The sequence below is a fragment of the Pleurodeles waltl genome, chromosome 10 (genome assembly GCF_031143425.1).
Source record: "Pleurodeles waltl isolate 20211129_DDA chromosome 10, aPleWal1.hap1.20221129, whole genome shotgun sequence".
Lineage (NCBI taxonomy): Eukaryota > Metazoa > Chordata > Amphibia > Caudata > Salamandridae > Pleurodeles > Pleurodeles waltl.
The window spans coordinates 328,497,080-328,512,309 of NC_090449.1; the positions used below are offsets into that span (position 1 = coordinate 328,497,080).

Below are 15,230 nucleotides of genomic sequence, written 5' to 3' on the forward strand. Positions count from 1 at the left end.
AAGTCATACTACAGTAAAGCATGGGAATAAATTGGCCACATGGTCAGAGTAGGGAGGGGGCCACTCACATTGATGGTGCAGTTGGTAATGACTGTTCCTCTTTCCTTGGGCATGTCATGTAGGTCAGCGCCCACCAGAAGAGGGACATTTGGCATGCCATCGCCAAGGAGGTCCGGACCCAGGGGGCCCACCAGAGACGGGGCACCCACTGCCATAAGAGATGGGAGGACATTCGCCGCTGCAGCAAGAAGACGGCGGAGGCTCAGCTGGGGATGGCCTCCGAACGTGGGAGGGGTGCCCGTCGTACCATGACCCCCCTGATGTTCCGGATCCTGGCGGTGGCCTACCCGGAGTTGGATGGGCGCTTAAGGACATCACAGCAGACACAAGGGGGTGAGTACACTCTCATTCTGCGGACTTTGCGTGCAGTGGAGGTGTCTGGGTGGGGGAGGTGGGCTCTGGGTGTCCCTAGGCCAGGGCGAGTTAGGTAGGCAAGGCCCCTCCGTAATGTAGGCCATGTGGCACTCTACCCCACCTCAGTAAATTATCAAGTTGAGGTATAGTTGCCCCTGTGGCATCCATGTGCGCAGATTTCCACCAATTCTATTTAGGCCATATCCCAAAAATTGCATGTGCAGAGGGCAGGAGCGCAGCGTTGTGCATGGGGCTGCTGCGTCTGTCTTGTCCGCCAACGTTAGTGATATACCATGCACTAAAACTCTCTTTGTTCTGTCTCCCCCCCTTTTCCTGCTCTCCCTGTCCTTTTGTACATCAGCATCAACGGGTGGAGGTACAGTGGCACCGGAGCACGAGGGAGCTGCATCCCACATGGCCATGGAGGGCCACACCACAGACTCTGAATACACCAGTGGGACGGAGGGCGAGGGGAGCTTCACGTCGGCCACCGGATCACCAGCCAGCGACACAGACTCGTCTGCCGATGTGAGCACCCCTGTGGTGGCGGCACCATCTGTGCGCCCCACTTCTACAGGTACAGCCGCCACCCCCCCTACTAGCACCGCCCTCCCAGCAGCCCCTCAGCGTTCGCCCCGTGCCCGCTCACCCAGGAGGGTGGGCATCACCTTCGCCCCAGGCACCTCAGGCCCTGCCCCAGTCACCGCTGCTGCCCTCAGTGAGGAGGCCATTGACCTCCTCAGATCACTCACTGTTGGGCAGTCTACCATTGTGAATGCCATCCAGGGTGTAGAAAGGGTGTTGCAACACGGTAATGCATTCCTGGAGGGCATTCATTCTGGTCAGGCTGTCCTTCAGCGAACCCTGCAATCTCTGGCCTCAGCACTGATGGCAGCAATTGTCCCTGTGTCCAGCCTCCCCCTCCAACTTCCTCCACCCAGACCCAATCCCCTGTACCCCAGCCCATCCCAAGCACACCTACAGCCCAGCATGCACACAAGTCAACACACAAAAGTAGCTCAGGCAAACATAGGCACCACACATCCCATAGGCACTCACACAAGCATCACACCCATACAGACACAGTAACATCCACTGTCTCCACTGTGTCCCCCTCCTCCTCTTCTCCCTCCTCCCTCCCAGTCTCGTCTACACACACACCTGCATGCACCACATCTACAGGCACTAGGACGATAGCAGCTCTGCCCTACTGGAGCCTGATGACCAGCCCGGACCTCGGGACAGTCGGTTCCCCTTGCACATCCCAACACTGACCTTCCACCCTCTGGTAACACCAGCACAGCACCCACCCAGCGGGCCCAAACCTCCGTACCCAGGACAGGTCAATCAGCGGTGTGTCCACCACTACAGGGAACCCAGGGTAACCCACCACCCCAACAACAACAGGGACCTGAGGGCAGTGGTAGTGGGCACACGGTCCAGGGGACGGAGGCACAGGAACACAGGGGAAATGGGAGGGCTGCTGTGCGACATTGTGCGGACAGGCCAAGGGAACCCACTCTCCACAAGGCCCTATCCTCCATCAATGGAGCATACCACCACTCCCAGGAGACGATGGCGACGGTCCTAGTCAAGTTTCAGGAGACCCAGCGCCTGCAGGAGGACCAGTATTTGGGGTTCAGGGAGGAGCTCAGGACCATCAGCTCCGCCTTGGGCACCATCGTAGGGGTGCTAAAGTACATACAGCAGACCCTGAGGGACACCGTGGCACTCCAAGGGGCCCCTGACACTAGCCAGGATGATGAACTGCCCACCACCTATGCCGGCACTAGTGGACAGGACGCCCCGCCACAGGACCACCACACCAGCACCCCACCCCCTGCAGACGGACAACCACCACGCAAGCGGTCCCTGAGAGCCAGGAACAGGACAGAGCAAGATGGCAAGACCCCCGCCAGGAAAAGAGACCACCCTGATTGTCCTCCCGCTGTCCCACTTAGTTACCCTGTCCATACTTGAACTGCCCCAGCTCCACTTCCTATGCCCATATGGGCAGTGCACCTGTGAGACTAATAGACTGGACTCTGCCATGGACATTCCTCCGCCATCACCCATCACCATTTTACAACCCCCTCCCATTTTTGAGCACTTCAATAAACACCCTTGAAACACAAAACAATCTGGAGTCAGTCTATGATTTGTTAAAATGTAATATCTATGACAGTGTCAAAATACGTTGTGAGATGTAAAGGCAACATACCAATGTCACACATCACAAGTCCTTGAAGGATGCAAGTAGATGACACACGTTGGTAACCACACCTGTGAAACCGTAATGGAAAGAAACAACTCAATTACCAAATAATCCCATGAATTAACACACAGAATAGAGGAGGACGTGTGCCAGTGAATGTAATGGTAAAAATGAAAATGTTCTCACCTGTGTGTCACTGGAAATATTGCTGTATGACTGACTCCCTATTGTCATTGTCTTCTTCCTCAAATTCTTCCTCATCACTGTCCACAGGCTCCTCAGCTGCCACAACACCGTCATCTAGACCATCCTCCTGCAGAAAAGGCACATGGCGTCGCAAAGTCAAATTATGAAGCATCGAGCAGGCGATGATGATCTGGCACACTTTCTTCGGTGAGTAGAATAGGGAACCATCCACCTCACAACAGCCTCCAGTACCTGCACCTGCACCCAAAACACCTAAAGTGACACCTCCTACAACAACCTCCTCTTCCTCCACTCCCAGGCCCCCTCCAACTACCCATCCCAGTGTTCGTCAGAAACTGTCCCTCTGTAAAGTTGACCTTTTTGCCCCCACGCCCCCTCCAATTCATCAGTCCCGTCGTAGCGCCTCAGCCAAAAAAGCCTCCAATACCAGTGGTGCCTGTTCAAGGTGTGTGGAGTGCACTGGCCACCAGGGCAGGCAGTATGACCCGGAGCCAAGGCACTGGCAGCCCACCCCCTGTAAAGGCTCTGAAATTGGAAAGTGGACGACGGGACCCTGTGAAGACTCCTGGAGGGAAAACAACTCACAGGGGTCCCAAGGGAATTGCAGAGTCAGCTGTGACTCCACCAAAGGTGGGGAAGGGCCAGAGGAAGTCTGCACAGCCTGTTGTGAGCTGCCTGAACCGTCGTCACTGGTCCGGAGACCACCGCCAGAGTCATTGCCAAGGAGGGCCCAAGTATCATCACTGGTCAGGAGACCACCGCCGGAGTCATTGCCCAGGAGGGCCCAAGTATCGTCACTGGTCAGGAGACCACCGCCGGAGTCAGTGCCCAGGAGGGCCCAAGTATCGTCACTGGTCAGGAGACCACCGCCACCGCCGGAGTCAGTGCCCAGGAAGGCCCCGGCTGCCACAGCCCCAGTGGGCTATGAGGAACGTCATACCACACACCAATGCCCAGTCTAGGGAATGTCATGCCACACACCAATGCCCAGTCCAGGGAACGTCATGCCACACACCAATGCCCCTTCCAGAACCGCCATGGCAAAGCACTGCTGAACAGTCCAGAGACCGCCATGGCAAAGCACAGCTGAACAGTCCAGAGACCTCCATGGCAAAGCACCGCTGAACAGGCCAGAGACCGCCATGGCAAAGCACAGCTGAACAGTCCAGAGACCGCCATGGCAAAGCACCGCTGAACAGGCCAGAGACCGCCATGGCAAAGCACCGCTGAACAATCCAGAGACCGCCATGGCAAAGTACCGCTGAACAGTCCAGAGACCGCCATGGCAAAGCACCGCTGAACAGTCCAGAACCGCCAGGGCAAAGAACCGCTGAACAGTCCAGAACCGCCATGGCAAAGCACCGCTGAACAGGGCATGCACCGGGGAAGAATGAAAAGACCGCCACATCAAGCATCATTATCCCATGTGCAGCTGGGGCAGTGACGGGACAGGAACTTTCACGAGGAGACTAATCCAGTCTGGGTACCAGTCCCCCTCCAGAGCCAGTGGCGGCTGTTATCTACTTGTGAAATTGTGGCTTTGCACTCTCCAGGATGGTACAGTGGGCAACCCACCCACTTGTGAGACTTGAGAGACTGTGGCTTTGCACTCCCCAGGATGGAACAGTGGGCAACCCACCCACTGTAGAGACTTGAGAGACAGTGGCTTTGCACTCCCCAGGATGGAACAGTGGGCAACCCACCCACTGTAGAGACTTGAGAGACTGTGGCTTTGCAGTCCCCAGGATGGTCCAGTGGGCAACCCACCCACTGTAGAGACTTGAGAGACTATGGCTTTGCACTCCCCAGGATGGTCCAGTGGGCAACCCACCCACTGTAGAGACGTGAGAGACAGTGGCTTTGCACTCCCCAGGATGGAACAGTGGGCAACCCACCGACTGTAGAGACTTGAGAGACAATGGCTTTGCACTCCTCAGGATACATCAATGGGCATGGAGCCCCGTCGTGGATCTGGCTTTGCAGTCATCCGGCTGAGGTGCCCCCCCTTGCCTTCCCCCTGAGGTGCCTGTAGTATTTCTATCTGATGCCCCGGCAGTGTTCTCTCTGATTGTGGACAGGTATCTACTGTGGGCCTCGCCCATGCATTCTTGGACTAGTGGTGCACGGACATTGATATGTGCATATCTGCACTACTTCTCGTAATGTATATATTTCTGGCTGATTTTATTATATATCTGTATATTTTTGACAGACATGTATATTGATACATTACAATGTTTGAACTGATTTCGTTTTGTCTTTGCATTCTTCCAGGGGGATTGTGGGTTGTTACTGAGATTTTTGTACATGCATTGGTGTGTGTGTTGTAATATGCGAGGATGGGGGTGGGGGTGTTTCGTGTGTGTCCCCCTAACTTTTACCTCCCCCCTCCCCTATGTCGTAGGTGCAGTACCCACCGTTGTCTTCGGCCGTGCCGGCGTTGGTCTTTGTAGATGAGTAGGAATACAAGGGCCAGTAGAATGTGTAATTCGGGCTCCATGGAGTCCTCCTTCCTCGTGGGATGTGTTCAGGTGAGCGTTTTCCCATTGCAGTAACTGTTTCCGCCGTGTTTTTATCCACGGTGAATCCGCCCCGGAAAAGGTGGCGGATTGGCCTGTTGTAATACTGTGGTCGGTACATTGTCTTCCGCCTGTCTGTTGGCGGTGACCGCTGCGCTGCTTGTCTGTACCGCCGTGGCGGGCGGTGTGTTAAAGTGGCTGTCTTTGTTGGCGGTTTCCGACAGGGTCATAATTCCCTTTTTTTGTCCGCCGGCCTGTTTGCGGTATTGCCGCACCTTTAACACCGTCCGCCAGGGTTGTAATGACCCCCCACATTTGTTATTTACGTTAGCTGCCTATTGGCTTTAACGTGGGGTTAGACATTGCAGTTGAGACATTGCAGATGAGCTGTGTTTTTCCAAGCCGTGTTTTTCCACATGGTAGACCAAGCAGTGTTTTTCACACCAGACCTTAGCTGATTAGAGCACATAGATTTTGTGTTTCCCTCGCAATCCAGTCTGAGAACGAGTGAGCTCGGGAGAAATGGCCACTCTCCAAGTTTCTTCAGTTCTCACACTGAGTTTTCTTTTAAGGATGACTCTGGGCTACAGCAGGGTTAGATTGAATCTGCTTGACTTCAGACAGGAAGGGAGACGTCAGTTGCCTGTCTCCCGTTTGGGTAGAAAATCTCTTTCTCTCAGTTGACCGGAGTCATCAACTTGCAGACCCCAGAAAGATGAAGCTGAGCTATAGGCCTACGGTGATGAATGTTGACTTTTAATGCTTTGCTTTGAAGTTATGCTATAATATAATCACATATATTTGCTGTGTACATTGCAACTGAGAAGTACTTTGATATATTTTGCTTTTATTGCTGCGACTACTTTTGAACGTGTGCTTCCAATCTACTAATTTCGTCTCTCGAGAACCTTCTGGTGAAGTAATAATAACAATAAATGTCTTCTTTAAACTCAGAAGTGCATTCCAGAGAGGTTCTGTAAGCTCGGTTATGAGATAAGAGCAGGAAAGCAGAACACTTGGCTCCCCCAGATGCACCAGTCTAGATGAGTGATGGGCAGTGAGGGGTGTTACTGCCACAGAGTCCACTTATGAGGGAGGACAGGAGCAGCTTCCCCAGTGTAGGTGGGCCCAGGTGCACCATGCTATCCAGCTGGAGCATGAGGGCACTCCCACTAGCAGGAGAGGTCACACCTTGTGGGGCTTGAAGTTGCACAGCAGCTACTCCGGTAGCAACTGGGGTCCATGACAGTGTCCTTGCAGTCTCCTGGTGGCCAACACGCAACGCCGCAGTATTCTTGTGCCCTCTGGGCCGGGGGTGATCTCAGTGGGAGTTACTCTGGTTACCCCGTCAGCAGGAATGGGGCCACAATGGAGGGGGGTGGTTTTCTGTCAAGAACAACAGCTTCTTAGATAGGGCAGACAGTGGAAGATAAGATGAATATGCCGATCAGTGGGGTTAGCCTCAGCGGTCCCAGGAAACAGCCAGACAAACTGGTCGGTCCTTTGCAGAGCGCAGTTCTTGGTGGGGCAGGACACGCCACAAAGCCCTGGAGTGACTCTTGCGGGATGTGGAACCTTGAATGTGCCAGGCAGAGGTCAGCAGTCCACAGGACAGCTCAGAGCGACAGGGCAGCAATTCTTGGAAATAGTCAGCACAGCGCAGGGTAAACCTTTAAATGCAGCAGCCTGTACCCCTGGCAGGGTCTCTTCTGAGTCTAGTAGGGTCAGGTGTTCCAATATTATACAGAAAAGTGCCTTTGAAGTGAAGGATGACCAACAAAGATACTTGTGAAGTGCACAGGTCCCGCTCTCTAGTTAGTCTCGACTCCTGACAGTCAGCAGGAGGTACTCATCTGTCTCGTGTGGACCCAGACCTTACCCTTTGAGATGTAAGTGTGAGATCCTCCCTACTCCTTCCCCAGGAAGACCCATCAGTATGAAGATGAATTAAGATATAGCTGAGTATCCTGTGTTGTGGGTGTCTGAAGGGGATGAACAAGGGAAACTGTCACAACACCCAAGCCAGACGTGTTTGGTCGAGAGGCTACAGTCTCACAGGGCAGGGAGTGCAGAGAAATGTCCACTTTCAAAAAGTGACATTTCTAGACTGGTAGTAATAAGTCTAACCTTTCCAGTGAAGAGGATGTATTATTACCATTTTAATGGTACTAAACATGACCCAGCTACTCCTCTCAGGTCAGAAATGTCAACGTTAATATATTATAAAGAATTCCTAATGCTGGCCTATGAGAGGGATGACCTCAAAGTGATACAAAATGATTTAGGGGTTTATCATTGCCAGGACATGGAAACTGGAAGTATATATCCTGCATTTTTATTTACATGGCACCCTGTCCTATGGGCTCCCCAGGGCCTGCTTGAGTGGTGGCTTAAATGTTGGAAAGGGGAGTGTAGGGCTTGGCAAGGGGTTTTAAAAGGCAAATTGGGTCATGTCCACAGGGCTACTTAGTGGGTGGCACAATCAATGCTGCAGCATTTAATTTACAAGCCCTGGGCATATGATGCACCACATCACAAGGGACTTACAGGTAAATTAAATATGCTAATTGTGGATACACCAATGTTAGCATGGTTTTAGGCGAGAAGCACATGCAATTTTGCACTGGTTAGCAGTGGTAAAGGTGCTCAGAGTCCAAGGACATAAAGATACAGCAATAAAACAGGAGGGAGAGGCATAAAGTTTGGGGTAAGACCACCCTAGGGATGCCAGGTCTAACAGAGCCTCCTTAATCTCCTTCAAAGATAGGCTCAGTGCAGAGCCTCCACATTCCTCCCTAGCGGGGTTTCCCCGGACACTCCTAAGGTGTGTGCCCCCAACCCTTGCAGTGGAAGTACATGGGTGCACTTGTTTTTGAGGATCCTTGTTCTACTGAGTGGTCCCCAGTCGGAGGCCCCAGGGAAGCTGTTGTTTGGGATCATGGAGTAAGGAGGGGGACACCTCCCTCCCCTCAGGATCACACAGTGACTCCTGAGCCTGCAGTTGGGTTACAACACAGATTCTGAAACATGACACTTCGGTTGTCGATTCTGATCAAGAATCATGGTGGTGAATTATGGTATATTTTCTGGTAGGTGCGCAGATGCCCAGTGCCCTACTGCCACATGCTATAGGTATTGTGATATCCTCTTTAGCCTGGCATTACCGTAAAGCGTCTAATGGGAGGAATGCCTTTCCTTTCAGTGTAGTAAGGAATCAATGCATCCTAATGGCTAACAGGAAAAGTAACCATGTGATTCCTGTGTTGTTACTAAGCCAGTCTGCATTCCTTGCAGATCCCTAATGGCTTGCCTCTACACTAAGTCACATTACTTGCAATAAAGTGGCAATTCATGTGTTTCATTTTCAGAATTTGATTTGCATGACATGCCCTAAATGTTCACTAATATATGTCACTTTTGCCTTGCATTGTTCAATATAGTGAATATTATATAAATGACTGCATAACATACCCAAGATTTAGGATACGTCATGTTGGTCTATGTTGTAAGCACAATATTGAGTATATATATTTTATATAACCTTGTGTGGAGTCTCCTTTGTGGTGTACTTATTGTGTCACTGGTGTAAGGGTGTTTCCCAAATGCTTTACACATGGCCTCTGGAGAGAAGCCTTACTGCTCTGTACCAAGCTCCAAGTGGGTGAGCACAGGTTATCTTTGGTATGTAACTTACTTGCCCTGACTAGAGTGGTGGGTTCCGTCTGGCTTAGGTGCATACCCTATCCAACCATAAACCCCATTTTTAATACAGAGGCTGACACACAAGGATGTGTCTGATCCTGTACCCTTGGGATAACAGTTAGTTGATTGCCTTCCTAGATCTGAAAGAAAGTATCTGTCATGACCCAGCACTGAGAATGCCTGATTAAATTAAATCATATGCACTTTTCTGCAGTGAGAGGGAGGCCTTAGCTCTCTCTGTGCTTACACAGTTACACCTAAATACCAGAAGGTCTGTGGCCTACTTCTTGCTAATCTAGATCCTGTAGGTTCTGCACTGCCTTGTTGCCTTAAAGCAGTGGCAGACGTCAGTGTCAGCATAGAAAGGTGTGAAAACATTGTTCTGGGTCACCTATTGACTGTGAGGGTTCCCCATTCTGTGGAGTGACTGCTGACAGCGACTAGATGCCAGCATTTGACAAGTAGCAACCTTACTAAGTATGAAGAAATCATAATTGTGGCAGAAAATGTGACTGTCAAATGCTGTGCTGTAGGAAATCCTGCTACACGGTTCTGGATATTATACAATGAAGTTAATTATTGTGAGGCAGATCATGACTGTTTCAATGTCACTGAACTATGCACCAAGCTGAGACCAGATATGCAAGATGAGCCACTACCCGATCTGATGCTGAGTCCGGTTTTCTGCTGTATGTTGATGGCTCATGTTTATGAAACAATGGATGACATCTGAGAGCTACCTATGCACTCTGTACAATTTCAGAAGTTGTTGAAGCTTCGTGGCTTCAAGTGATATTCTCTGCACAAGTGGCTGAATTGATTGCTCTCACTGGAGCATGCTCTGTTTCAGACCAGTTGAAGGTGACAATGTTTACCAGTAGCCACCATGGCTTTGGTGCTGTTCATGACTTTGACAGTCATGGTCTCAGAAGGAGTTTATGAACTCATCTGGATCTCCAATCTGAAATGGACAACTGATGAATCTGCTCAAAAATTTACAGATGTGTAAACAGGCTGCAATGGTCTAGGGCCCTGAGCACTGTAGTGGAAATAATCATATAACTTTGGGCAACAATTATCCTGATGAGATCGCAAAGTGCTGTGCTCAAAATTTTTGTATCTCTAATGGAGAATATACTAATGAGGGAATGAATGAGACCAACTACAACATTTTGTCAACAACTGTAGACACAAGGAAGATGTAAATAGGGTTCAGGAAGAGGTGTCAGAGGAAGAAAAGCAGGGTTGGGTCAGACCTTGATAGGGAATTAGGAAGAGCACCAAGGCCCAAGGCATAGGTAAAGGAACATGGGGTTTACCTCACCAGAACAAATGATAATCTCACCGCAGCAAAACTGTTGTTAAGAGAACTTATACTAAGGTTTGGCTTTCTGACTTCTCTGGAATCACATCACAGGATTCCTTTTAATAAGGAGGTCCTGAGATAGATGTGTGCAGCGTTGCATGTGGGACAGAGACCACATTGTAGCTACAGACCTGAGGCTTCAGGTCTTGTTAAATAGATGGATGGGATGCTTAAATCCAAACTGGCAAAAGTGTGTACTATGACATTCTTGAAATGGCCTAATCCTTTGCCTCTTATGTTGTTGAGTCTTCGCAGTGTACCTGACCAGAGGGAAGGACAGTCACCCCATGAGATAATTATGAACAGAGCTGTGAGATTGCCAGCTATACCTGTGAATGCACTTGTGAACATTACAGATTATATGATCCTTGATTACTGCAAAGGGCTGGCTGATGTGGTGAGTTCTGTGTCTCATCAGGTCGGAGCAGCCACAGCCCCTCTGTATCAGGAACATTGCCCTGACCTTAGTCCAAATGACTGGGTCTTGGTACACGTGAGGAAAACATGCTTGGAGCCTTGTTGCCATGAGTCATTTCAAGTCATCTTGGTGACAATGACTGGAGTTGGATACACATTTCTCATACTCACAGAGTTGAGTGTCCACTTGATGAGAAAGCACCTGTTCCAGACGTACCAGTAAAGAGACAACTGGTGCAGGTTAGTCAAGCTATTGGGGATCAAACAGAGCCAGAAATACTACATGTTCTGTCTGAGGGTGGTCTGGAGACATCCACAGTTGAAACAGAGAAAGGAGAATTGTGTCCTGTAGTGGTGAATGAGTCGAATTCAGATTCAGACCCTGACCAAGGACCTAGTGCTGTGACAAAGAGAGTGGAATCTGGATACTGCTGGCCCAGATACAAGGGAAAGACTGAACTGGCCTAAAGAGCATCTCCCTCAAACAATTCAAGAAGACAGTGAGAACTCTGATGTCAGTGAAAGTGAAAACAAAGGATTGGCACCAAGGAGATCAAAGAGAACAACAGTGCCCTGTTGGAGGTACTCTTCACCCGAATGGACATACATTGCTGCAGATGACGAAGAGAGAACGTTTTGGGATAATGCTGTAGATCCAACTGAACCTCCTTGAACTGAGCATTGTGTTTGAGTTTCATCTTGAGTTTCCTGTGCTATTGGACAGATTGACACATTTCATTTTGGATGTGATTATTAGTGAGTTTGAACTGTGCATTTATCAGAGACATTTGCATTGACCTTGATAGGGAATTAGGAAGAGCACCAAGGCCCAAGGCATAGGTGAAGTAACATAGAGTTTTCCTTTAGAAGAACATGAAGTAGGGCTAACGAAGACTCACAAGGACCTTGTAAATAAATATATTGCTATTCATTATTTGAAATGTGTTTTGCCACTTTAAAAAGGTGGAATTTGACGGAGAAATGGATTTGCTGCAGTAGGCAGATGGTTTGGAAACTTGGGAAATGGAGTACATTTTATTTTGAAGCTGTTGGATATTACCATTTGTGCAATAGTTATGGTTGTGAACTTCACAATTTGTCAGTGAATGAAGATTGACTAGGCAAAGAAGATAATGAGCACGGATGGTGAGCTAGAGGAAAATCATTGTAAATAATATGCTGACCTGAAGCATGTAGAAGTCTAGATGGAAACTGATGAAAACTACAAGGTTTAGTCAAGCAATAAAAATAGTTTGTCATGATTGTGATGACTTAATTTGTCATCGGGAGGATCTGTTAACACACAAGTTTGTCTGTGCTATTATGCGTCAGAAGAGTGTCATGATGATGTAATTGACAATACATACATTGTGTGCTTAAACATTACTAATGTAAAGTGAAACACCCAAATCATATTTCTAAAAGGTGCATTCAGTGTAGAAGACTAGAAGTACACACACATATATATATATGTATATATATATATATATATATATATATATATATATATATATATATATATTAAATATATGTGTACATATGTGTTTTAATGTTTGACTAAAACATGCTGAAATGTAGTTCCCATGTATAGTTTTATTTATGTATCTCTGATTATGGAATTATGGTGCATCTGCACATAATCAGGTTTACTCATTATCATGTTGCAATTGTAATTGAAGATGCACCTATAATCATGTTTTTCGAATATCCATTGAAAAGTTATATTAAGTTAGCATAACTAAAGGCCTTAACATTTGATTTTCTATGTTTAACCTTCAACGTGAAGTTTTGCTTGCCTTGCACTGTTTCTCTTGCAGTTGCATTCCTGTGAGTCTATAGTTAATAAAAGGCATAATGTTTATCTGAGGTAGTGAAGTATGAGAGGATACTTTGGCAAGGACCTGGGAGCGCTAATGAACTGAGAAGAAAGACTCTTGTCTGTCTACCAAGCTCCCTCAGACACTCAAGGTTGTCTTGATGTTCGATTCATGGAAAGGGAACTTGAGGGAAATTGCCCTTTCAACTGTGCACATAAGATGGAAAACAACTAGTGTGTCTGATGTGTATTTCCAGAAGGTTCTGTAGGTTCAATTGGTATTCCCTTAGTTAGACGAGGCTAGAGATTTGGAGAGGTCAGGCCTCTCTATTCTTTTTCCTTTGTGTGGCTTCATGTTATGCATCACCTGTCCATTAGAACTTCTACTGAGGTTTCTGTTATGCTGACATTTTTCTATGATTTTCTATATTCCCCAAAGCTTAATTAGGACGTCCTTTAGCTTAGTTATGGTATTTAGATTAAGTTAACTTTTGAATGCTTAGGCAAGAGGAATATTATTTATATACAGGTCACCAAATCGTATTTCTTTCCTTTTCTATTGCTTCAACTGAAATACTTATTTGTCTTATGCTAATGCAATTCAAGTTTGTTTCAACGCTTTACTTTACCCTTGGTGATTTTGTACTTAAATAGCAGGTTTTTGAGATTCATTTACATAAGTTTGGCTCTCAGTTTGTAACAAATCCTTTAAACATATACTTTGTCTCTGGGACTTAATGTGCGACCAAATAGGTTGCACTGTTAGTTGATATATAGTGTTGATTTAGCTCCTCTTTACCTCTGGAGACTCCTAAAATGGTCCACCAGAGAAAAGAAGTCAGAAAATGGGTCATCAGCATTATCAATCATGATGAGCCTAAGACTTAGGGCCTGATTTAGATTCTGACAGATGGGTTACTCCGTCATAGTGGTGACATATATCCCATCTGCCGAAAAATAAATTCCATAGGAAATAATGGGATTTATATTTTAGCGGACAAGATATCCGTCACCATTGTGACGGAGTAAACCATTCACCGAAATCTAAATCAGGCCCTTAGATCTGGACTACTTGTGCCCAGTAGTGCTGTACCTACTGAATGATGGACAATCGTACTCACAAAAAAGCATGTCTCTCCTTTGTATCCTCTAGGTCTCCTTCACCTAAGAAATTCAGAAATGGCAGAAGGAAGGATGATGAGACAATTAGGTTTCTAATGTTCAAGACTTTTGCTCCTCTACACAAAATAATTCTTGATGTTTCCACCATGAAAGTTCTATAAGATGCTGACTATTTTGAATATTCTGATGGATCTGGCTCCAGTGAAAATTATGACATGGTTCTTCCCAGAAAACTGAAAGGGAAATATGGCACCAAGATCTTTTGCCAGAAATCCTTTCATACGTAATAAATTTGAGATTTTCAGTGTCTGATTTTCAGTGTTGCAGGAACCACATAAGAGACTCTGCTCCGCCAGTTGCAGAGAGCTCCGATTTTGGGTCTTCCTATGAATCCCTATTTGCGTGAAGTCAGCCTCATCAGAATGGATAGTTCCTAGCAGGATAAATATGCCAAGATATGTGACTTTTCTTTATCCTTTACAGGACAGGACAGGAAGGGTACTCAATAATAATACAAAAATATATTTCAAAATACAATTTCAACAAGCAAAGTTTCATCACACAATCACATATCTATTCATAAAATTGGCTTTAAAAGCTCACTCATTAATGTATTAGGTATAAGAGAATGCATTGCATAAAACTTCAATATAAAACCACATATTAATCCTTGGTAACTTTCAAATGCATGATAAAAATATTAGAAACCTTCAAAAATGACAATATAAAAAAACGCTTGTAACAACTGTCCCCAAACAGATAGTATTTAGAAAGTATCAATGTGCACTCAAATGCACAGTACACCCCATTCTATAAACAAGTTATTGATAGTTTGTAACTCGCAAGGTGTACTTAAAGCATAATATTAACCTGCCACAGTACAAAATGTCCTCATATCACCTGCCATCCAACAAGTGTTATTTACAACAGTAACATCACACTAACCAGATTCATTGATTAGACAATCACCACAGTAGCATATTTGCAGCTATATAAATGACATAATAAACTTTTTAGCGTACAGCAAAGTTTTAAAGAGGGAGGATTCATCATAAGAAGTAAAGCTTCCTCATATGTTGTGCGTACACATTTTAGCCATATTGAGGCAATATGTTTGCTTCTCAGTTCTCTAAACCTGGACAAAAAAAACTGCGGACTATGGCCTGCACAATAGCATTACAGAACTGACATCTCTACAGACATTGCAGTGCTAAAACATTTGCCCATGAATTAACACAGCAAACAAATTTAAACTTCATATAAATGTTCCAAACACAGAATTCTAAATTTGCACTCAAATAAAATTGCACTGCACAGTGTCTAATGAATAAACAGTTAATTTGCATTATATAAATTCACCAACAATTTTCAAAATTGCTTTGATAGCTTTTTTACTTCATTCTTTGAGCTTCAAAGCCAGAAATTTGATCATATTGTTTCCAAGGATTTCCT

The 15,230-nt window shown here is 46.7% G+C and overlaps 1 protein-coding gene across 6 annotated transcripts in view; it reads right to left on the reverse strand.

Moving 5' to 3' along the window:
* LOC138261513 (LITAF domain-containing protein-like) overlaps positions 1-15,230 on the reverse strand; it is a 202,841-nt gene that overhangs the window by 130,219 nt on the left and 57,392 nt on the right. Inside the window, exons 2-3 of one of the 6 annotated variants that reach the window (XM_069210519.1) lie at positions 2,816-2,942; positions 2,636-2,697 (exon numbers count right to left, since the gene is read on the reverse strand). The exons of 4 other annotated variants lie outside the window; for them this stretch is intronic. In XM_069210519.1, coding sequence (XP_069066620.1) covers positions 2,636-2,648 — 13 coding nt within the window. In that variant the 5' untranslated portion in view covers positions 2,649-2,697; positions 2,816-2,942. The remainder of the gene's footprint in view (positions 1-2,635; positions 2,698-2,815; positions 2,943-15,230) is intronic. One more of the 6 variants, XR_011199107.1, reaches the window with a different exon arrangement.